The 24,026-nt window shown below is 39.6% G+C and overlaps 2 protein-coding genes across 4 annotated transcripts in view; one reads left to right on the plus strand and one right to left on the minus strand.

Moving 5' to 3' along the window:
* Window positions 1-11,225, plus strand: part of VSIG1 (V-set and immunoglobulin domain containing 1) — a 34,048-nt gene extending 22,823 nt beyond the window's left edge. The window contains exons 4-7 of one of the 2 annotated variants that reach the window (XM_030807166.1): window positions 4,717-4,872; window positions 5,284-5,403; window positions 8,117-8,258; window positions 9,084-11,225. In XM_030807166.1, coding sequence (XP_030663026.1) covers window positions 4,717-4,872; window positions 5,284-5,403; window positions 8,117-8,258; window positions 9,084-9,423 — 758 coding nt within the window. In that variant the 3' untranslated portion in view covers window positions 9,424-11,225. The remainder of the gene's footprint in view (window positions 1-4,716; window positions 4,873-5,283; window positions 5,404-8,116; window positions 8,259-9,083) is intronic. The other variant, XM_003262177.4, reaches the window with a different exon arrangement.
* A 5,329-nt stretch (window positions 11,226-16,554) lies between these two features.
* On the minus strand, window positions 16,555-24,005 carry PSMD10 (proteasome 26S subunit, non-ATPase 10). Of its 2 annotated transcripts, none has more exons than XM_003262179.4 (5): window positions 23,778-24,005; window positions 21,104-21,202; window positions 20,305-20,451; window positions 20,117-20,204; window positions 16,555-17,475 (listed from the first exon to the last, which is right to left on the minus strand). In XM_003262179.4, exons 1-5 carry the CDS (start codon window positions 23,889-23,891, stop codon window positions 17,468-17,470), a joined length of 456 nt encoding a protein of 151 aa, XP_003262227.1. In that variant the 5' UTR covers window positions 23,892-24,005; the 3' UTR covers window positions 16,555-17,467. The 2 variants fall into 2 exon arrangements, with proteins under 2 accessions (XP_003262227.1, XP_003262226.1); XM_003262178.4 differs by having other exon boundaries at window positions 20,038-20,204; window positions 23,778-23,981.
* Between the last annotated feature and the right edge of the window lie 21 nt (window positions 24,006-24,026).

The raw sequence follows: 24,026 nt of genomic DNA on the forward strand, positions 1-24,026 counted from the left end.
ACTTCTAGGTAGCCCCAAATGGAGCTGATCTAGTCATTGCTCCTCTCAAGCTGTGTGCACACATCACAAGAAAGGAGGAACTACGTCAAATCAGTGACTTAATAATTGAGTAGCTTGGAAAAGCAGCAATTGGTAACAAGGTGCACACCTAAGAGGACTGTTTACAGTTGTCCTGGCTTGCCACTCAGGTAATGCCACAAAGGAACCAGCTGATATTTACTGTGAGGTTTTCCACTGCATCTACCCACCTGGGAAAGAGGGAAAGGTACCTAAGAGCTATTTTTTAAGAGTGGGTTAGCTTAATCAATCATATTTTTATCTTACTGAGTTCTGTGCCAGGAATTGGGGTACAGGAACAGACAGAGAAGTATTACTCAAGCACATTCCTGGGAGAGTTTCTGTTCCAGTTTGGAAGACTAGTGTATTGGTCTATTCTTGCATTGCTGTAAAGAAATACCTGAGACTGGGTAATTTATAAATAAAAGAGGTTTAATTTGCTCACGGTTCTGCAGGCTGTACAGGAAGCATAGCAGCTTCTTGGGAAGCCTCAGGAAACTTACAATCACGGCAGAAGGCAAAGGGGAGGCAAGATGTCTCACATGGCTGGAACAGGAGGAAGGTGAGGGGAAGATGCCACACACTTTTAAACAACCAGGTCTTATGAGCACTCACTCACTATCACAAGATCAGCACTGAGGGGGAAATCCGACCCCATGATCCAGTCACCTCTCACCAGGCCCTACTTCCAAGATTAGTGATTACAATTTGACATGAGGTTTGGGTGGGGACACAGATCCAAACCATATCAACTAGTTATACACATGGGAACTAAGTGGTGTGCTATAAATGCCAAAGCATCAAACTGGCACTCAGAAGACCTGAGTTTTAGATCTTACTCTGTACTCAGTGACCTTATACAATTCAGTCCACCTTTCTCTGACCATTGTGAGATGAGGTTATAATTTCTGCCCTGTCTTCTTTACAGGTTTGTTATGAACAGTTTTGTTATTTTACCTATAAAATGAAATACTGGAGATCAAAGGGGTTTTAAATGTTCAAAAACTGGAGGGATTAGCTAGTGATTTTCTGTTGCTTCCTGGTTCTGGGATGTTCTGACCAGAAACAATCTAAAGAAGCCAAGCCTCTTCATCTCAGAGCTTGGAAATAGCCCTGAGATAAAGTTAGACAAGAAGGTTAATATTCTTAAATTTAAAGCTCAGAGGATCCCAAATCAATTTCCATAAGAAGTTGAGGGTCACTTCCTCTCAGAGGTGTTTTTTCCCATGAGTCTTTGTGTCAGGTAGCTCTGTGTCATGACTTTTCCTTAAGTAGCCAGGATCCAGACAAGGTAAGAGGCAGAAGGGTCTGTGGATTTCCTTGTTTGTTTAGGAACTCTAAAAAATATTGTTTTTATTAATTGGGCAAAGAACAAAGGCCTCCTCCAAATTTAGGCTTTTTGGAAAATTTGAGACTGCTAATTTTCTCTAAAAATTGCAGCGACTATTTGCAATTTTCAAATCTCATTGTATATGAGTGCCAATTTTGCTTGCCCTGACTGAAAGGTGAGGCAAGATGGGGACAGGTGGATAAGAGAGAGGTTAATTGTGGGGAGAGGTGTTGATATTTCCTTAAAGATGACTCTCATAGCAATGTATCTTTCAGATGTTTTCTTACCCAGCAGTGAGCATCAATCCCATGCATTTACTCATTCATGCATGAATTCATTTAACAAACCCTGAGCACACGTGCCAGTTACTGTGCTAAGCAATGGACATGGGGAGATGTAAAAGATAGGGTCTTAGCTCTCCAAAATTCAGTCTAGTGAAGGAGACAGACGCGTAACATAAAAGCTTTCAGTGGAGGTATGAGAGGAGAGCTATGAGGGCACAGGGGAAAGGGCAAAAAGCTGTATCAGGAATTGGAGAAGGCTTATTGAGGAAAGTGACTTTTGTGCTGAATGTTGAAGGATGTGCAAGAGTGTGTGACGAAGAAGAGGGGCTGAGATGGCAAGGCACAGTTTAGGTGAAGGAAACAGCAATGGGCAAAGAACCAGGTGGTTTGGATGGCCATTCATTTGAGAGCTTTCCATTAGGTATGACAACCTTGGAAAATTAATCCCTGAAAAATACCCAGATCAAGTTTGAATAATTATTTTGTGTGCATTTGGAATGAGCATCATCTACCTTCCGCAATTTGGCACATAAAAAGAAAATGATTGATTTAGGGAAGGTTTAAGAACCTACTGAAGCACTTTCCTTTTTCTTTTTTTTTTCTGAGCTGAGCCTTTTCCTCCCACCCCAATTCTATTGAAAGCAATAAAGCTAAATGGTAGATCAATGGCTTTGCCAGTAAAACACCCAGGTTCCACTGGGGACTTTAACTGGATGAAATGTCAGTTCAATCCTGAGTCAGTAGTTTTAGAAAATATATAGGTTTGGGACTTGGTTCAAAGTGATTCACTAAATGTTTTGTTAATAAAAAATAAAAGGAGAAAAATATTCTAAGCCAAAAAAATGCCTATCTGGGTTTGATTCTGGGCTCAAGAAATGAGTGCAAGTCATTCCAGGTTTTTGCCATAATTTAGTTCAAGTCCTGGTGTCCAACTTTGTGATGAAACACCCCCATTTAATTTTCTGTTCAAATTGTTCTATTCTGCTGTAAAGGCTATAAAATAGCCATCTTTTTAAAAAGGCAGTGTCTAAATCTAGTGATAGCTGCAATGGACTTCTGGTTAAATAGCTTAGTTTAGGATAGGCAAATCCAACAAGTTGTTCCTATCTGAGAAAATCATTGGTAAGAAAGAATAAAGAACTAAGTTGAAGGATATTTCTTTTAATTAAAAGACACCTGCTTAAAAGATAGGGCTAGTAAAATGTTTAAGAATTATAGCTATATGCATCTGTCTTCTCGCACCTGTGTACAGACAGTGAGAGTCTGGGATGGCTGAGCTGAGCAGAAGTCAATGGGAAAGTAACTTTAGTAGCAGGAATTAGTCCTGCTGTGGCCAATAGAAATTCCAGGTTAGGCCCTATATATATTATTGTATTTAATATTTGGATCAGCCAGAGGTTAGATAATCTCTTAGTCACGTTTTACAGATGAGTCAACTGAGGTTTGGCTAAGTTAGGTAACTTGCCTACACAGATCCAGGGTAGAGTTACAGAGCCCATATTCTGTGTGGATCCAGAGCTGTGCCCTTAACCACTGCGTCTCAGGTAAGAGCTGTAGGACTGAGTAATATGACACATGTCATGTCTAACTCACCTAAATTAGAGAACCTAAGCTTTGAAGGGTTCTAGAGCAAAATGAAGATAAGCAAGGTGAGTTGGAAAGTACAGAAATTTATATCATTGTCTGTATATAAGATAGGTATGTAAGGTGTATAAGATAGATGTGTAGATATAAAATAAATATCTAAGATAGATGAAAGATATAAGATAGATATGTAGATATGATAGATATATAAATGTATAAGATATATAAGATAGAATAAACCGTGCAAAGTAAGATGAATGAGGAGATTCAGATTCCCAGCTTCCCACAGGACTTCTCCCCTGACGTGTTTTCATAAGCAGCTAAAACTCTATGTCCCGGACTGACCTCATTAATACCCCTTCCTCCTTGTCATGCCTTCCCCTAAAACCTGTTCCTCCTGCTGTGGTCTTGGAGGCCTCTTCCCCTCTCTAAAGTCATCTCTCATCCCTCTCCCACCCCACTTTAGAACTGTGTCAAAGTTACTTTTGAATTCCTGGTGCCTAGTCCCGTGCCGGGCCCACAGAAGGCATGGGTGCTTGCTGAGTGAAGGATGAATAAATATTTCAGTGCTGAGTAGCGTGCACCCCCCAAATGGACTTCCCCTACTGATGATGCACACAGGCAAATTCAAACCTTTCAACTATTTGTGTCACCCACAGATGAACAAATGCAAAAAAAAAAAAAAAGAATCATAAAAGAAAAGAGAAATACAGCGTTAAATATTTTAAAAAGAATAATAGGTTATCTCAGAGTATTTAAGGGTTCTATTTTCCTTTAAAACTGTGCTTTTAAAGCATAAACTATGTTCCTAGTCATTTAGTATTTGCTTATATTTGGCTGTTTTAATAAAGGCATATTTTAAGACACTGCGGAAATTCATGGTTATAAATCTGTGGAGGAGGCAGACAGAGGGGTCACTATTTGAATCTTAAGGGCCTCTTGACTAGAAGGGCCCTGCACCTGAAGTGCTCTACTCCCACCTGGTGGTGCAAGCAGAAAACTGCCAAATTCATTTTAACAATTTTTTTTTTTTTTTTTTTTTTTTTTTTTTGTGGAGACCCAGTCTCACTTTGTTGCCCAGGCTGGAGTGCAGTGGCGTGATCTTGGCTTACTGCAACCTCTGCCCCCCAGGTTCAAGTGATTCTACTGCCTCACCCTCCCAAGTAGCTGGGATTACAGGTGCCCACCACCACGCCCAGCTAATTTTTGTATTTTTAGTAGAGATCGTGTTTCACCACATTGGCCAGGCTGGTCTCGAACTCCTGACCTCAGGTGATCCACCCGCTTCGGCCTTCCAAATTGCTGGGATTACAGGCATGAGCCACTGTGCCTGGCCAAGAATTATTTTTAAAAAATAAATAAACACACATATTCTTCAAAATGAAAGTGAGGAAGTGACTGCAATTGTCACAGACTGCCATTCATCCTAAAGAATTTTTATTCTTTGTCATTGCCTTACAGTGAAACCTTCTAAGCCCCTTTGTAGCATTCAAGGAAGACCAGAAACTGGCCACACTATTTCCCTTTCCTGTCTCTCTTCGCTTGGAACACCTTCCCCTGTATACTACTGGCATAAACTTGAGGGAAGAGACATCGTGCCAGTGAAAGGAAACTTCAGTAAGTGTAACCTGCAGTAGACCCTGGAAAGGCCTGGTGTCTGTGGTTGGATGACAGCAGGAGTGTGTGGTTGGCTGCTTGACCTTACAGTTCAATCTTCTTGTTTTCTCAGTGGTGGCGGGTGGGGGGCAGGTAATGTAAAAAGAATGCCTGTCTCCCAACATGATGACTGTGTTCTGGTCTACTCCCCAAATTCTAAAAGCCAGCTCAGAGATGGTGAATATGTAGGGAACAGGCATGGTCCCAGGTGAGTTAGCACTGGAACAGTCCTGAGGGGCCTAGTTGAATCCTGAACATCTCAAGAAAGAGAGGCCAATATGGGGGAGTGGATGGACATTGAGTGATCTGTTACACTGATGTTATCTGTACGCACAGAAGAGATCTCAAAAGTCTATTTCCTGGTTTCAACAGACCCAACCACCGGGATTTTGGTCATTGGAAATCTGACAAATTTTGAACAAGGTTATTACCAGTGTACTGCCATCAACAGACTTGGCAATAGTTCCTGCGAAATCGATCTCACTTCTTCACGTGAGTTGACCATACAACTTTAACAGTTTCTCCTTAAATCAAGTAGTCTGGGCCTGTCAGCCAAATAAATTAGTTAGGATCCCTGGTTAGTGCTTCCTGCTTCTCTGGAGATTTGTGTGCTTTATATACAGGCTGATATGATGAATGACCATCCTAATATCTAATGCTCACATAATAATATATGCCAGATGCTGCCCTAAATCTTTTACAAAAAGCAATTTGTTTAGCTTCACAAAATCGCTAGAAGGTAGGTATTACTATTCAATAATAAAAAAGAAGCCTTTCTGATAACAACAGGCTGAATTTCTCTTTGTGATGCTGTTGGTAAATCCAGGTGACACTGTAGCTCTGACAAACATATACCTTGCAAAGATCTGCCACTAATAATAATAGTATTATAATAATAACACTCGTACCCACAATCACAGTAGCTACTATTTGTGGAGCACGAATTACGCTGAGTATTATCTCACTCTTTCCTCCCAACCACCCCTCTCTAGGGAGGCAGACTATTGTCGGACTCATTTTGCTGAAAAGAACACTGAAGCTCAGGGAAGTAAATGACTTGCCCAAGGTCATCCAGTTAGTAACTGGCAGAGCCAGGATGCCTCTAAACTTCAATTTTCCTATTCAAAGGTGCTTACTCACTCTCTGAGTGTAAGATTTAAGACTCCTGGAATTGTCCAATTGAGGTGACCCAGGGGCAACCCCTCACAAGGAATATCTCACCAAACATCTCAAGGATCACTTAATAACACTTAGGATCTTGTTTTTTTCAAACTTACTTTGAATTTGTGGTTTTAATATATGCCATATCCAGGGGTGGCAAGTTCAAGTGGGTTTTTGCTCTTCCTACACAGCTGAACTTTCTTCCTTTTATTTCTCCTGAAGTTTGCTCCTTTATTCTCATATCACTTTCAGCTATTTTTCCTGCATCATTTCTGTTATCTTTCTTTAGAATTCCCTCAATATCTTTTTGCCTTCTCAGAGGTACAATCATACTGCAGATGTAGAGATATGTAGGATTTGGACTTGAGCATTGCTTCCTTTCTAGTCTTTTTTCCAGTGATGTCCAGCACTGCCTTCCTCTCTCCCTCCCACATCCCTTCTTTCTTCCTTCCTTCCTCAAATATTTATTGAATATCCACTGTGTGCCAGGGACTGTCCTAGGTGATAGAGATACAGAGATAAAGAAGATGTATGTCCTATACTCAAGGAGCTCACAGTTCAGCTAGAGGGACAAACACAACTAAAACATGCTAAATCCTATAATAGAAGTCTGAACAGGGTCTATAGAGCACCAAGGGAGGAACAATTTTGCTTATAGAACTGGGATGGCTTTACCAACCAAGTGCTGTTTGAGCAGGATCTCGAAGGAACTTGCAAAGCCTTGTCATCTGTAAAATGGGAAAGTTGAAGGATGACGGTAGAGCAGCAGGCTTAGGAGGGCAACCAGGTCATGATGGGGGAAGAGAATGGAGGGCTTCACATGGCATGTCTCTGAGGGAAAAATCACAAGAAACCGATATATCATCTGATATGTTTGAATCAATTGAAAGAAGTTTAATAGTTTTGTTGGAAATTTTGGGATGAGTGATGATGCATTTATTGATCCCCAAATGTGGCAATTATTAACCTCCGGGAAAATTTTTGTAAATGTTGTACAAGAAAGAATCATAGTACACTGTGTTCCTCAGCTGTGAACAATATTTATATAGTCATACTACTGCAAACTTGGATTTAACTAAAACTTGTGATAGAACTATTTTGGAAGAACGTGGTGGGTGTGAAGGGAGTGGTGTAAAAGAGCTCAATCTCCAACTTCTAGGGTACGAAGTTGAAAGAAAATGATGGAAATGGAAAAAAAAGTAGGACATATCAGAGCAAACATAATAAAAACATGGGGGCAAGAAGACTTTTAAAAAGCGTTAAGAGTGGTTGCCTTTCGTGAATGGGACTCAGAAATGGGAAGGAGTCGAGCAGGGAACTGCTGTTTTTGTGAGACATGTAGCAGAACTATTTGACTTTTTAAACTATTCACTTATATGCTCTTAATCATAAAAAGTTAAAGGAATTATTATCAGGCAGCTCAAAATATAAGGTGTCCATCCTTGTGTGAGGGGAGGCAGATGGGGATGGGTTGGCTTATAACCCAGATGTGGTCTTCCAGAGACAACACCTCAGGGCTTGAAGGTCTGGTGCTCAGCTGGATAGTGTCCCACTCATTGTTTGTCCACAGACCGAGACAATAAACCAGATGCCTGTTTATCAAAATGGGCATATAACTTCCCAGTGACCAGAGTGCATGAGGTTCCTTCGTAAGCATGGACGCCGTGGGGGAGGTTTTTAGGGACCCATTTCACCTGTGCTCTGGGAAAGCCTAGTGAAATGTCCCTGCCTGTAACAGAGGCTTATCTCTAGTGACCAGATCATAACTCCATGGTGTCTCAAGACTCTTTTCTCTAAATCCCATTTCAAAAGCAACCCCACCTCCTCCAAGTTGGCCACATTTTATTCTTTATGTGCATAAATGTCAATAGTCTTCTCCCACTGTGAGTGCAAATGACAGAGTTCTAGAGGTTTCCATTTCCCTAGCCTATACAAGTCATTTTCCCACTACGTGAATGGCCCTGATATTCCCCACTAGTCACAAACACACATTACAAAATGACAATATATTCCACTTTATTAACCAGCTGCTTGTATCCTTCAGATCCAGAAGTTGGAATCATTGTTGGGGCCTTGATTGGTAGCCTGGTAGGTGCCGCCATTATCATCTCTGTTGTGTGCTTCGTAAGGAATAAGGCAAAAGCAAAGGCAAAAGAAAGAAATTCTAAGACCATCGCAGAACTTGAGTAAGCCTTCATTTTGTTGTCTTTACTTGAATACAAACATTTCTCAGGCATGTCTCTTTCAGTCATCAATTCCTAAGCACTCCTTTTAGCATAAGATATCAGAGGTATCTTTCTGTTTACTCTCATTGAATTTAAAAAAGAATGATGATGGCTGCTATTTATTGAGTGCTGTGTGCCAGGCTCTGTTCTAAGCACTTTATGTACATCAACTCATTTAGCTATCACAACAACTGTTTTAGATTCAAGAAAACGTTTTCATGTATAATACTAACATACTTGTCTTTATACCAACATAGTCATTAAATATAATTTTAATTTTTTTTATGGAACAAGAGACCCACAAGGACAGTGCCCAGGGAACACAGAAGTTAGAATGTGGTGCAGCACATGCTCTTAATCACCCTATTTCTTCCCTAGTGTGTATCACACTCATTCATTTTTTTCATCTCCTTGCTTCTACAACCATATATTGGGTATCAACCAGGTGCCAAGTATTGTACTAGATGGAGTGAGAAATAGAGATGCATCAGAGCTATGGATTTGGACCTTAAAGACCTCATTAGATTCTTAGACTCTTTCATTCTGACATTAGTTTTCCCACCTTGAAACACTGCTCTTTCTTAAACTTTCATGATATTGTTGAGACCTAACCTTTCTGAATCCAAAATGACGTATGGCCTGACAATGAGTCAGAATATCAGAAATAACAGATTTCCTGAAGTCTGGGACCTATGGTCATTGAAGCTACAGAACATACGGTTTCACATGAAATTTCAAAGTTAGCATCTCCCTAACTTGTTCTTTTCTGGGCCTTCTTTCTTGCAGGCCAATAACAAAGATAAATCCAAGGGGAGAAAGCGAAGCAATGCCAACAGAAGACGCTACCCAACTAGAAGTAACTCTACCATCTTCCATTCATGAGACTGGCCCTGATACCATCCAAGAACCAGACTATGAGCCAAAGCCTACTCAGGAGCCTGCCCCAGGATCAGAGCCTATGGCAGTGCCTGACCTTGACATCGAGCTGGAGCTGGAGCCAGAAACGCAGTCGGAATTGGAGCCAGAACCAGAGCCAGAGCCAGAGCCAGAGCCAGAGCCAGAGTCAGAGCCCGGGGTTGTAGTTAAGCCCTTAAGTGAAGATGAAAAGGGAATGGTTAAGGCATAGGCTAGTGGCCTAAGTACAGCATTAATCATTAAGGAACCCATTACTGCCATTTGGAGTTCAAATAACCTAACCAACCTCCACCTCCTCCTTCCATTTTGACCAACCTTCTAACAAGGTGCTCATTCCTACTATGAATCCAGAATAAACACCCCAGGATAACAACTAAATCAGCAAGGGTTCCTGTATTACCAATATAGAACACTAACAATTTTACCAACATGTAAGCATAACAAATGACAAGGCAAGTGATTTCTAACTTAGCTGAGTTTTGCAACAGTACCTGGGTTGTTATTTCAGAAAATATTATTTCTCTCTTTTTAACTACTTTTTTTTTTTTTTTTTTTTTAGACAGAGTCTTGCTCCGTCACGCAGGCTGTGATCGTAGTGGCACGATCTCAGCTCACTACAACCTCCGCCCCCTGGGTTCAAGCGATTCTCCTGCCTGAGCCTCCCGAATAGCTGGGACTACAGGCATGTGCCACCATGCCCGGCTAATTTTTTGTATTTTTAGTAGAGAGGGGGTTTCACCTTGTTAGCCAGGATGGTCTCCATCTCCTGACCTCATGATCCGCCCACCTTGGCCTCCCAAAGTGCTGGGATTACGGGCCTGAGCCACTGCGCCCGGCCTCTTTTTAGCTACTCTTATGTTCCACATGCACATATGACAAGGTGGCATTAATTAGATTCAATATTATTTCTGGGAATAGTTCCACATTCATTTTTATATTGACCACTAAGAAAATAATTCATAAGCATTATCTCATAGATTGGAAAATTTTCTCCAAATACAATAGAGAATATCTAAAGGGTATACATTAATTGGTACATAGCATTTAAAATCAGGTCTTATAATTAATGCTTCATTCCTCATATTAGATTTCCCAAGAAATCACCCTGGTATCCAATATCTGAGCATGGCAAATTTAAAAAATAACACAATTTCACGCCTGTAACCCTAGCACTTTGGGAGGCCGAGGCGGGTGGATCACCTGAGGTCAGGAGTTCGAGAACAGCCTGGCCAACATGGCGAAACCCCTTCTCTACTAAAAATACAAAAATTAGCTGGGTGTGGTAGCGCATGCCTGTAATCCCAGCTACTTGAGAGGCTGAGGCAGGAGAATCGCTTGAACCCAGGAGGTGGAGGTTGCAGTGAGCCAAGATTGTGCCACTGCACTCCAGCCTGGGTGACAGAGTGAGATTCCATCTCAAAAACAAAAACAAAAACAGAAAACAAACAAAAAACAAAAAATCCCCACAACTTTGTCAAATAATGTACAGGCAAACACTTTCGAATATAATTTCCTTCAGTGAATACAAAATGTTGATATCATAGGTGATGTGCAATTTAGTTTTGAATGAGTTATTATGTTATCACTGTGTCTGATGTTATCTACTTTGAAAGGCAGACCAGAAAAGTGTTCTAAATGAACTCTTAAGATCTATTTTAGATAATTTCAACTAATTATTTAAATAACCTGTTTTACTGCCGGTACATTCCACATTAATAAAGCGATACCAATCTTATATGAATGCTAAATATTACTAAGATGCACTGATATCACTTCTTCTTCCCCTGTTGAAAAGCTTTCTCACGATCATATTTCACCCACATCTCACCTTGAAGAAACTTACAGGTAGACTTACCTTTTCACTTGTGGAATTAATCATATTTAAATCTTACTTTAAGGCTCAATAAATAATACTCATAATGTCTCATTTTAATGACTCCTAAGGCTAGTCCTTTTATAAACAACTTTCCTGACATAGCATTTATGTATAATAAACCAGACATTTCAAGTGTACAATTTGATGAGTTTTGACAGAGTACATACCCATGAAACCACCACAACCATCTAGAGAGAAAATATTTCCATCAGCCCAAATGTTTCTTCATGCCCCTTTGTGCAATCCCACCATTGCCCTGGACCTAGGAAATCACTCATCGTTTTCCATCACTAGAGATTAACTTTGCCTTTCCTTGGCCCTCATACATATGGGATGATACAGTATGTACTTTTTTGTGTCTCACTTCCTTCTAAGGTGAATCCTTTTTAAACGAAGTAGTGAGTTTCTGATTTATTACTTTCAGATTTTCATGTAAAAGATTTTCTTAAACTGCAAACTCCTTTCTATATAGATCATAACCATACACAGATTGAGGTAGAGTCTCTGTAGGTTTTAAGGAGAGTTAAAATGGAAATTAACATTACACTTATCTAGAGCCATGGAGAGAAAAGATAGCAAGCGTTTATTTCTGCATTTTCTTCGATGTGTCCATTTTCAGAAAATGTCAGGGATTTCTGATGCATCTACAATTTCATTCATACTAAATATGATAGTATGATATACGGTGTCTGATGGACACAAGAAGCAGAATAATGAAGGTCTTAAGAATGACCTACTATTTAGAGATTAAAAAGTAAACAACAATGTAAACATCTCAATGACCAGAATGCCCAAGTAGCTGGAATTCATTTTTCCTTTCCATTTTTATTATAGAGACAAATCACAAGAGACTGACATGTAATAGTCAACAATTACACCCCAAAATTTTTGAATGATCAGTGCAGTCCAGGAAAGAAAGCACTACTGGTAGTCTTATAGAGCTCTGTCCTTATTAGCACTGTTCTGTTCAAAATACTGATGAACAGTTGGATCAGTGGCTTGTAACCTTTTTCTGAGGTCATGAATCACCTTGAGAATCTGCTGAAAACTCTAAACCCATCTTCACTGAAAAATGCTTATACACACAAAGTGTCACATATAGTTTCGGGTGAGTTACAGACTCCTGAGTCCAAGATGAAGAAATAGTTACTTAGATCAAAACACACAAAGTACACTTAATAAATTTGTGGATGACTTGCTCCTAGGGGGAATGGCCACTAGGCCATAAGAATCACGATTCAGAATGATCTTGTTAGCTCAAAAGTGGAGTTGAAACCAACAAAATGAATTTGACAGGAATAAATAGAAAAATCTGGATTTAAAAATATGAAGTACATGTTGCCTAGGCAGAAACTCTACATGGGCAAGGTTAGGAAGCACATGAGATTAATCTGAATTTGTACCTTTGGATCTCTCCTTTCAGTGCCATTTCTGGCCTTGTGGCACCTTATTTTCCAAACACCCAGGATTCTCATGCTCCTACTAGCTCAGTGACCAACTCAGTTCTTCCTCCCTCGGGCAGAACTCATTGCGCAGGACCTAAAGCAGCTGTTCTGTAACCCGTTCTTGTCCAGTGAACATGATCTTTCATCATTTAGTGCTCTCATTAGGTTGATAAATGAGTTAGTCTTCTTTGGAGTATTTACCTTTTAAAGAGGACTCAAGCACAGATAATCCTTAATCTGAAGAGTCTAAACAATACAGAGGAGAGATATTTCTGAAAAAAGGAAACTTCTCAGCCCCTCTCAAATCAAACCAGGTGGTTTACCACCCATTCAATCTACTCTGGGCAAATCAGTTTTGATCAACTTTGATCAGAGCTAGAAGAGTGCTCTGAAATAAATAGTTTTCAAACTTTTTCAACCCCAGCACACCTGAGTTATAACACACATAGTGGGCCACTCCTAACAATGATGAAGCTGGAGGTGGGAGATGATGTACAATTAAATTATTGGTGGGGGAGATAGGAAGGGGTAAATGTACTTTTAAAAAGCTGGTTCACTCTTATATATTGCCACCCAGCCCCTAGAGGAGAATCCTTGAGTGCAGAGAAGTAAAATAATCTGCCTGAGATTACACAAAGTCAAAACTAGATCCACATCATCTGGATTTCAAGGCAATGCTTTTCAACTGCACCAAACTACTAATTTCAATGAAACAAACCCAAGCTTTAGTAAAAGTTGTTTTACAATGTCTACCTGCTGGAAAATACATCAGTGGGCCTCATAAAAGGTTTAAACAAATCGATAAAGACTCAATACTCCCACTTGTCTTTGAAACTTTGGTTTAAAAACAAAACAAATAATTCAGAGATGATAATGAGGGCTCCAGGAAACCATAAAAAGATGTGCCAATAAAGAAAAACTGTTCCACTACTCACAACACTTCAGAAAGCAAATGTGTGGGGTTTCCACACTAAGTAATTCTCCAAGTCTCTGCAGACACCGACTGGGTGTCCTACAATTTAATTCAGTTCTGACACTACCCAGGGTTGGGTCTGACAAGACTGCCCCCAACTTCATACACATCACAAGTATTGGGTGCCCAGTGTACCCACAATTCTGTTCGACTTGGGTACAAATTGGGGGTTCCCGCAACCTCAAGTTTGATAATTTGCTGTAATGGCTCATAGAACTCAAGGAAACACTGTTGTTCACCAGTTTATTATAAAGGATATTATAAAGGATACAGATGAATGGCCAGCTGAAGAGGTACATAGGGTGAGGTCCAGAAGGGTCCTGAACATAGGAGTTTCTGTTCCCATGGAGTGGGGGTGCACCACTCTTCTGGCATGTGGATGTGTCACCAACCTAGATGCTCACCAAACCCTGTAGTTTATGAATTTTTATGGAGGCTTCATCACATAGGTATGATCAACTATTAACTCAATCTCCAGCCCCTCTTCCCTCCCTGGAGGATGGGGGGTTGGGGCTGAAAGTTCTAATCCTCTAATCATGGCTTGGTCACTAATAGCCCCCATTCTAAAGCTATCAGGAGCCCACCAAGAGTTGCATCATTAGAACAAAAGGCACTCCTATCGCCCAGGAAATCCCAAGGGGTTTAGAAGCTCTATGTAAGACACTCCTATCACTCAGGAACTGTCAAGGGTTTTAGGAGCTCTGTTTCAGGTACTGGGGGCTGAGACCAAATATGTATTTCTTATTATGTCACAGCCAAATTAAAGAAAAACACCAGGATAGGTGTTTCAACTAACCGGTTATTTTCAAAATGCCAGAATACCTTCCATTTGGTCCACTGTTTTTGAAGAGGCAGAAAAGAAAATGAATTAGAATCCAGGAAAGCTAGATTTTGGTATTGGCTGTTTCTCTAGCTCTGGGTATATTCTCATCTGTAAAATGGAGATGATTTCTGCCTTCTTAAAGACTACAGTGACAATAGATGTGAAAACTTATAAATTAAAAAACTGTACGGCCGGGCGCGGTGGCTCACGCTTGTAATCCCAGCACTTTGGGAGGCCGAGGCGGGCGGATCACGAGGTCAGGAGATCGAGACCCCGGTGAAACCCCGTCTCTACTAAAAATACAAAAAATTAGCCGGGCGAGGTGGCAGGCGCCTGTAGTCCCAGCTACTCGGGAGGCTGAGGCAGGAGAATGGCGTGAACCCGGGAGGCGGAGCTTGCAGTGAGCCGAGATTGCGCCACTGCACTCCAGCCTGGGCGACAGAGCGAGACTCTGTCTCAAAAAAAAAAAAAAAAAAAAAAAAAAAAAAAAACTGTAGTAGAACTATAGTTGTAGAAATGAGGTCTCTCCACAATTGATTCAGTATACTTTTTTCTCTCAACCAGGGATTTTTAACCTTTTGGGGGAATCACAGATGCCCTTGAGAATTTGATGAAAGCAATAAATCCTCTTCCTAGAGAAATTCACATTACAAATTTCTGCTTTCAATTTTAGGCAGTCAATAGAACTGTGAAGCTGGAGCCATAAACCACAAAGTAAAGAATCTTTATACTCTATCAGACTTGCCAACAGATTGATTTGGAGGCCTTGTAGTGTAACAGAATATGGGAGCAAAAAGCAGCAGACGCAGCCATCTAAGGAATTCACTGTAGTTGGTACAGCTGAGAAATTGGGGAATCAAACACCAGTGTCATACAGTTAAATGTTAAGTCAAAGATTATGAAGAAAAACACAGATTTACTTTGAAGTTCACAAAACCTCACTGAAATTGTAGATTCTCTATAACATATTTAAGAATGTAAATGTTTTCACTATTTTCATTGCCCTTTTTCTTCCATCTTATATTCTCAGTTAAGCTTTACAATTAAATTATTTATGTATTTTGAGATGAATTTTCGCTCTGTCACCCAGGCTAGAGTGCAGTGACGCCAACTCGGCTCACTGCAACCTCCGCCTCCTGGGTTCAAGCGATTCTAGTGCCTCAACCTTCTGAGTAGCTGGGATTACAGGTGCCCACCACCACACCCGGCTAATTTTTTTCAGTAGAGATGGAGTTTCGCCATGTTGGGCAGGCTGGTCTTGAACCCCTGACCTCAGGTAATCAGCCCACCTCCGCCTCCCAATGTGCTGGGATAACAGGCATGAACGACCGCGCCCAGCCAAATTATCTTTTTTTGTTTTGAAACTGTAAAATCTGCTGACCTTGAATCAGCTTCATCTCTAACACCTTTCCTACAGACACAGGTAACAATCTGATCAATATCCGAGGCCACTAATATCTTTAGTTTATACAAATCTGTGATCTAAATATTAACAAGTCATGCCATTTAAAATGCCAAAAGCCTACAAATTACCTGTGGCTTAGCTCCATCTGTATTGCTTATTGAAGAACTCGGATGAATTTCCTTTTACACCCACGAAACCTATCACCTCAGACAATTAACTCAATATTTATGAAGAGTAAATGTCTTCAGTTGTAACAGACAAAACTTTACTCTGATCACACTAAAAATACTAGAAATACTATTTCCCCTGCTATCAATTCTATCTCCAGCATTCAATCGAGTTTTGTTCCATAAGATGCTTCTCTGATTGTTAAGGTTAGCACTCACAATACTTCTGTAAAGTTTCTGTATCAATAACACAGTTCGTGTTTACGAAACTCATTTTAGCTACTGATCATTAAGACTTTGACCAAAAATTAATGCAAGTTTGTAGGTTCACTTGGATCACTTATTTTGAACAGTATTTGCAGCATAAAATTCAAATAAAAAATAATCTGAAAGTCACTTGGAGTTCATTAGATTTTATGACTAGTATCAGTTAAGATGCTTCCCTAAATTGAGCTCAAGTTTATACTTAACTAATTTCATTTTGTTCTACATTTAATTAGCAATTCAGAAGATGGCTATTTTAAAAGATTTTAGCTACAATTCAAGCTTCACTAATTTTATTGACTTAGAGCTACCAAAAACTGAGAAATGTCTTTACTAAGGATTCTAAGGCTTAAGTGAATTCTAGCTAATTTGAAAGAAAAATTGGAAGATTCTTTGAACATTTTATTTTTTAGTTTCTGAAATACAAATCAAAATACATTTTTGTTACATGTCATTTTAACAAGCTTGACATTCTTTTCAATACAGGATGACTCAAAATAGGTACTTTAAAACTTCCTTTTAAGAAAACCATACATTTTATTTCAGAGTAAACAACCCATCAAAAACAAATACATAGGTATATGGGCTATTGTTTTTCATTATTTTAGAGCACACCATCCAACTTAAAATGTGGTCCACTAAAATATGTAAATATCCCTCCTATCACAAAAATAAATTAAACCTCATGGTTGAAAAAAACAGAAACATTTGGCATAGGCCTGAGTGAGCTTGAAAAACAAGTTAGGATGTTTTAACTGTATGGAGGAACATTACAGAATCCACATAGAAACATCTGGCAGAACAACTGGCTTGTTGCTATTGGAGCTGTTCTGTTTCAGAGAGGGATACAAGGTACATGGGAGGGTGCTGAAGACTCACAACAGCCACAGAATTAGTTACTCCAAATTAACCAGAATGCAATATAGAAGAATATACGACAACAGTAGAACAATCTCAACAGTTATTTGATGCCTGGAAAACAAGCTGTAAGCTTCGAACAAGTAACTCAGCAGGAACAAGAGTCAACATGTTTATAAGACTTTGAAGGTGAGAAAACGTCATCATTCACAGATGATGTCCTGTGCACAAATACATTAGTTTGTAGGACACTGGGGACAACACCACAACATACAAAATAAGAATAAATCCAAGCTGTTTAACCTTCCACCATTGTCTTGAGTATTAAACCCAGGCCACCTTTGGCCACTTGCAGGGGTGTCTTTTCTTCTTTATTCTCAATGTAAATACTTGCTCCTTGGGACACCAGCAGTTTTGCTTCTTCCACTCTCTCCTCATCACAGGCTAAGTGTCTGAAACCAGGGACCACCAGAGACCAATTAATCACTACCAATTCTATGTAATGGTTAGGATTTCTTGCTAGGTAGTCTAAAGTGAATATGATTAGGAAGTGGTAACACTGGAAAGTTATTTAATCAGGAAAGAAACATCAGTTTGCATAGGGAGATTGTAAGTTAAAATTCTACAAAAAAAGCCTTGTAATACTAGATCGTAAATCATAATTCTGGTTCTACTTACAATAGAAGAAGGGATCTAAATGCCAGCCTAAGGAACAACTTTCTCATTTTACAGAGGTAAGTAGTTGTTTACCTCAAACACTACATGTAATAATTCAGGGTTAGAATTTAGAAAAGTCTCAGTTCATAAACTGTTAATAGTAATTCGTGCAGCTTAAAGTTTGAAAAAGCAGTTTAAAAGATTTTATCTCATTTAATCCATATATCTATCTTATAAGTTAGCAAAGTATTATTATCACCATTTTACAGTTGAAATGGTGACAGAGGTTAAAGTTCCTACCTATGCTGACATGTCTTGGCAGTAAACTGAGTGGAAGAGGGTAACAACTTTTGCCATGCACTGAAGAGTTTGCCAGGAGGGTATTAGGAGGCACTTTACATGTTGCTTTACTTAAACCTCACAATAATCTAGTGAGGAAGGAATTATTATCCTTATATCACAGACGAGGAAATTAAGATTCAAGGAAGATTAAGTAACTTATAAATTGTTTAATATAAGTATTTAATATTGTTAGTAAGTGGTAAGAGTCTGAATTGGGTGAACATCATCTAGCTATTCATAAATCCTATGTTCGTCCCAGGACTCTATCTTGTCTGACTCCTAGATTTCCTCTAGGCCATCCTGCCTTTCTATTTATGGAGAAAAGAGGTAGGGCATACAGGTCTTTCTAAACAGGGTCTCTTAGAATGCAGGAAAGATTTTAAAAACTAAGAGTTAAGAAAATACTTTTTAAAAGTTGGTTTAAAGTCAAATTGGAAAAGGCTGAACCTCACTCTGGACTAAAAAGAAGACTCACAGAACTTCTGGTTCAAGAAAAAGTCACCATTCAACACAGAAGAAAAGTGGCCAAGTACTGTGGAAAAATATCAAGGTAAAGGCCAGCTTCAGGTCATACACATAATTCAATTACAGATGGATTTTAAGAGTCAAATGCAAAACAATAACACTAACCCTCAATCAAAACCAATGAAACGTTAAAATAACCTATAATAAAAGACAGGTGAATATTTAACTAATTTCAGGGTAAGGAAGAGCTTTCTAGTCATGAGGAAAGATGAATGGGCTTGACTATGTAGAAATTTTAAAATTTCTCTTATGTAAAAGAAATTATGAACAAAATGAAAAGATAAACTAGGAAAAACATTTTCAACTAACATTGCAGAAAATTAATATTTTACCATGCCAAATCAAGAGCACTTAAAACCCAGTGAAAATAAATTAATTCCCCAAAAGGAAACAGAGAAAGGGACACAAAAAGTTACAATTAGATAACAAATGTAATTAGCCATGGACATTAAAAAAAGTTCAAAGTCACTGATAATAAAAACGTAAATTACCTCTATGAAATATCATTTTCACATAACAAAAGGATAATTTAGTGTTGGTGAGGGGGTAATAGGCACTCTTAAACTGCTGTTGGGAGGGTAAAATGATACAACTCCTCTGGAAGCAATTTGGCAACATATAGCAAGTCTTAAAATGTGTGTATTTGTTGACGCAGCAATTCGACTTCTAGGAGTCTATAAGAAGGTAATAATCAGAAATACAGCCAAAAGTTTTCTGTACAAAGTTGGTCAATTATTTTAGAGACAAGGTCTTGCTCTGTTCCCCAGGCTGGAGTGCAGTGGTGTGATCACAGCTCACTGTAACCTGGAGCTCCTGGGTTCAAGCAATCCTCCCACCTCAACCTCCCGAGTAGCTAGTACTACAGGTGCATGCCACCATGCCTGACTAAGTTTTTAATTTTTTCTAGAGACAGGAGGGTCTTGCTGTGTTGCCCAGGCTGGTCTTGAATTCCTGGCCTCAAGTGATCCTCCCGCCTTGGCTTTCCAAAGTGCTAGGATTACAGACATGAGCCATCATGCCTGGCTCAATGTACCATTATTTATAATAGTGAAAACCTCATAAAAATTTAAATATACAGTAATAGAGGAATGATTAAATTATGGCACATCTATACAGCAGAATTTTATATAACCATTAAAAAGGTTTTAAACATATTTAATGACACTGGAAAATGCTTATGAGGTGAAAAGAACAAGAGCTAAAACTACATACACAGTATGACCCCAATTTTGCTAAAAAATATGTATGTGTAAAATATATACATTTGAATATAAAAGACCAGGAGGAAATACACAAGAATGTGATCAGTAGTTATTTCTGAGTGGCAAGATAATAGGCAATTTTTATCTTTATATTTTGTGCAATTTAACATTTTTGCCATTAACACATATTGCAATTATAAGCAGAATAAAAAAAGAAATGATGTATAAGAATTATTGCAAGAAGGCTAATGTCAGGTAGAATACAAATGACTGCTACTTGTCACTTACAGAGGAGTGTTACCCTCAGTGTCTTGGATGTTTGTGGATGCTTTGTAGTACAGAAGGATATGAATCATCTTCAAGTTACCCTTGGCTGCTGCCCGGTGCATTGCTGTAGCCTCATAATGGTCCTTAGCATCTGGATTAGCCCCACCTTCCAGTAACATGACAGCGATCTGGAAAGATGGAGAAGAAGGAAGAAAACAATGCAGAGATCTATCTGTGTTTGTATACACGTTTAGAACTCAACAGAAGTAGCCTAGGATGGAACCATACCTCATGCCGGTTTTTCGAAGCTGCATAATGTAGGGGAGTACAGCCATTTTGATTGACCGCATTCACTTGAGCACCTTTTCCCAGAAGGGCTTTTACAATCTCATCCCGGCCAGCAGAAGCCGCAATATGAAGAGGAGACCAACCTGCCTATAAAAAAAGTAGGTAGTAGAAATACCAGGGGAAAAAGACACAAGGATTAGTGCTAACGTTTAGGCAGGGTTAGCAAGGAGCTTTACAAAGGCAAAAAAATATTTGCCTACAAAAAAGGTTCCATTCTTACTCTTCACAAATCTAATCCTAATATAACCATATCATTAGAATAAATCTCTTCATGTAACAAAAAAGTTATTTAGGTCCTCATTATTCAGGCCATGTTCACCAAAAAACAAAAAATCCAACATAATAGAAAGAGTTTATGGTCTTTTAGGGTTCACCATAACAAGCCCTGATCTGTATGTTTATTTTTGTTTTTTTATTTTTAGAGACAAGGTCTCAGTCTGTCACCCAGGATAGAGTACAATGGCTCACTGCAGCCTCAAACTACTGGGCTGGAGCAATCCTCCCACCTCAGCCTCTCCTTTATGTTTACCTTAAATCACAGACTATGAGTGGCAAACATAACATTGTAAAATAATGCAACCATGAGTCTCATGCTTGATCACAAGGGCCATGATGTAACTTTCCAGTCGTAAAGGTCACAATTTTCTTTATGAGCTTAATGCACAGGCTTCAGTAAACACCAGTCTGGAGTACAAAGATAACTGGGAATTTATCAACTCAACTTTATCAAAGTACTCACATCGTCTTTATCATTCACTGGCACTCCAAGTTGCAACAAAAATTCAACAATTTCTGTATGTCCAGCTGAGCATGCCCAGTGCAATGCAGTTCTGCTGTCCTACAGAGAAGCAGTAATAGAGACATTCTTGAAATAGAAGGCAAAAAAGTAAGAAAAAAAATACTGGTGCTGGCAAATCTATAGTTTGAAAATACGAAATGCAGAGCACTGGATCCTCAGGTAGGTAACCTTAAGCTATATTACTTACTGGTATAAGACAGATGAAGGTTTAAGTAACATGGGGAGAATGACATTGATGAACATACGTAATTCTGGGCAGAATACGACAAGGAAAGTAGTAGAGCAAGAAACTGATTTCAATGCTTTGATAGAAATACATCTTTGGTTGTTTTACTATTACATTATTTACGTACTTTTATGTCAGGCACTGTGCTGGGAGTTTTACATGCATCGTATCATTTAATTCCTACCATTCTACACAGTGCTTATTATCTCCATTTTTCAGATGAGGAAACTAAAACTCCTCAGGGTAAGCAACTGTGGACGGTCATATGGATACTAAATAGTGAAGTTGGGACACAACTGTCAGTGAAGTTCTGACTCTGAAATCTCTACTACCACACTGACCTCAATCAAGTTAGATGCTGTAGAAGGAACACATGAATCTAATGAGGGAAGAAATGTTCATTAAACTAGTTGAAATTATCTAGAATTTAAAATAATAAATAAATTAGAAATATAATTTAGAAAACACAACACACAGAAAACAAGAAAATTACTTTTTATAAAAAATAATAAGCTATGGCCGGGTACGGTGGTTCATGCCTATAATCCCAGCACTTTGGGAGGCTGAGGTGGGCAGATCACCTGAGGTCAGGAGTTCCAGACCAGCCTGGCAACATGATGAAACTCCGTCTCTACTAAAAACACAAAAGTTAGCCAGGCGTGGTGGCAGGCGCCTGTAATCCCAGCTACTTGGGAGGCTGAGGCAGGGGAATCGCTTGAACCCGGGAGGCAGAGGTTGCAGTGAGGTGATATCGCGCCACTGCACTCCAGCCTGGGCAACAAGAGCGAAACTCTGTCTCAAAAAAATAAATAAATAAATAAAAATAAAAATAAAAAAAGCTATAGTAGTCATTATTTGTCAAAGGGAATCCCTATTTGCAGTGACTGCTATACTTCTCAGCCCCACAGAATAGAAAATGGTATTTTAAACTCTATTACAAAAAAAATTCAAACACACAAAAATAGAGGGAATAGAATAGAAACCCACATGCCTACTGCTTAGATTTAACAACAAACATCTTGCCCTATTTGCTTTATCTAGTTTTTTCCTTGCTGAGCTTTCCAAAAACAAATCCTAAATATCATGACTTTTCACCCTTGTCTTTCAGTATGTAAAAAATAAGGGTTTTCTTATATAACTATGAGACCATTATTACACTTACTAAAATTAACACTAACTCCTTTAGAATGTCTAATATCCGGTCTGTATTCAGATTTCCCCCAACTGTCTCCCAAATGTCTTTTTGCAGTTGGTTTGTTTAAACCAGGAACCAGACGAGATCCATAAATTGCATTTCTTCATGTTTTTTACGTCTCTTGATCCTGAATAGTTAGTTCCCTTCCCTTTTTAAGCCATTGACTTGACTGAATGGTTAAATTTCCAATGGAGTATTAAATCTTAATATAAAGTATTACATTTAAATTTAAATCCTTAAATATCACCAGACCATAATGAAGTAAACCAGGTAAAGATAAGGCCATTTTCAGGTTGAGTAATAAAGGAAAGTTCCAGAAAAGAGAAAACAGTCTCTTGATTTCTAATTCTCTCCCAAAGACACAAAATGGAGATTTGTAAGTATGGAACAGTCTCACTAGTGCTTAACACACTGCCTGCGAAACACGAGGCCATCTATAAATATTTGTGGGCTTACTAAGGGCACCATGAATCCTAGAAACTGAGGATGAAAGCACGAGAGTCCTGTGGGCAGGAGGGCAGAAAGAAACACTTTTCAACTTTTTTATCTTGCTTAGAATGTCCACTCATTCCCCCATGGAAATCCCACTCATGCTTCGAAGTCTAACTAACCTTCCCTTCTTTGCAAAAACTTTTCCAATTAACGACAGTCATATTCAGCATCAGATCCTCCTATTAACGTGTTATGAAAGCACCATGTAAACTTCTCTGCCGAGTATTTACCACAATTTGTAATCGGACATGTTTTTGTGCTTATTTTATTGTCTGCATCTTCCACTCCACCGTATCCCCAGCTCCTAGCAAACTGCCTGGCACGGAAGGGGCGTTCAATTTCACTTGTGTTACTGAATACAGTTACTAGTAAAGGTAAATAAATCCATATAAAAAGCCTTCCTTTTCACTGATTGGGAGTTTCTGAGAAATGCGGTAGACGTTCTAGAACTATCCAAAGATCAGGGAGCGGAGCTCCGGGCCAACGGGAAAACATCTGAGGTCTGCGGGGCTAGCTCCCGTAGGCCTATCGCGAGTCCTGAGGTGACCCAGGGGGACTGCTTGGGGCGGAGGGGGCGGGGTTCTGCTCCTCTCAGAAACCGGGCCTCCGCTAGGGCCGGGCCCCCGCTAGGGCCGGGCCCCGAAAGCCACGTAGGGCTTCGCCGACGTCGCCGGCTGCGGAGAGACCTAGCGTTGCTTTACCTGGTCAGTTCTAGTAGCCAGGGATTTATCGGCCAGAATACTCTCCTTCAACTCTTCCAGCTTCCCGCTGTAGGCCAGGTTGCAGACCATTAGGTTAGACACACACCCCTCCATTTCGCTGTCCCAGCAACTACTTGACGAGCGATCAACGCCCGCCTCACGTCGCCGGCTCCGGCTGCCAGTCAAAACAGCCGTTAGAGCTCCACCAATCACCGGCCTTCCTCGTTCCCTTTTTCTATTCCCGTCGCG

The sequence above is a fragment of the Nomascus leucogenys genome, chromosome X (assembly GCF_006542625.1).
Source record: "Nomascus leucogenys isolate Asia chromosome X, Asia_NLE_v1, whole genome shotgun sequence".
Classification (NCBI taxonomy): Eukaryota; Metazoa; Chordata; class Mammalia; order Primates; family Hylobatidae; genus Nomascus; species Nomascus leucogenys.

What these genes read in the sequence shown, in the direction of transcription:
- PSMD10 (XM_003262178.4), bottom strand. Translation starts at nt 23,891, where the DNA reads ATGGAGGGGTGTGTGTCTAACCTAATGGTCTGCAACCTGGCCTACAGC. An exon ending in CAGTGAATGATAAAGACGAT is followed by an intron (nt 20,452 to 21,103) that starts GTGAGTACTTTG and finishes CTTTTTTTATAG; the next exon opens with GCAGGTTGGTCTCCTCTTCA. An exon ending in CTTCGAAAAACCGGCATGAG is followed by an intron (nt 20,205 to 20,304) that starts GTATGGTTCCAT and finishes CCATCTTTCCAG; the next exon opens with ATCGCTGTCATGTTACTGGA.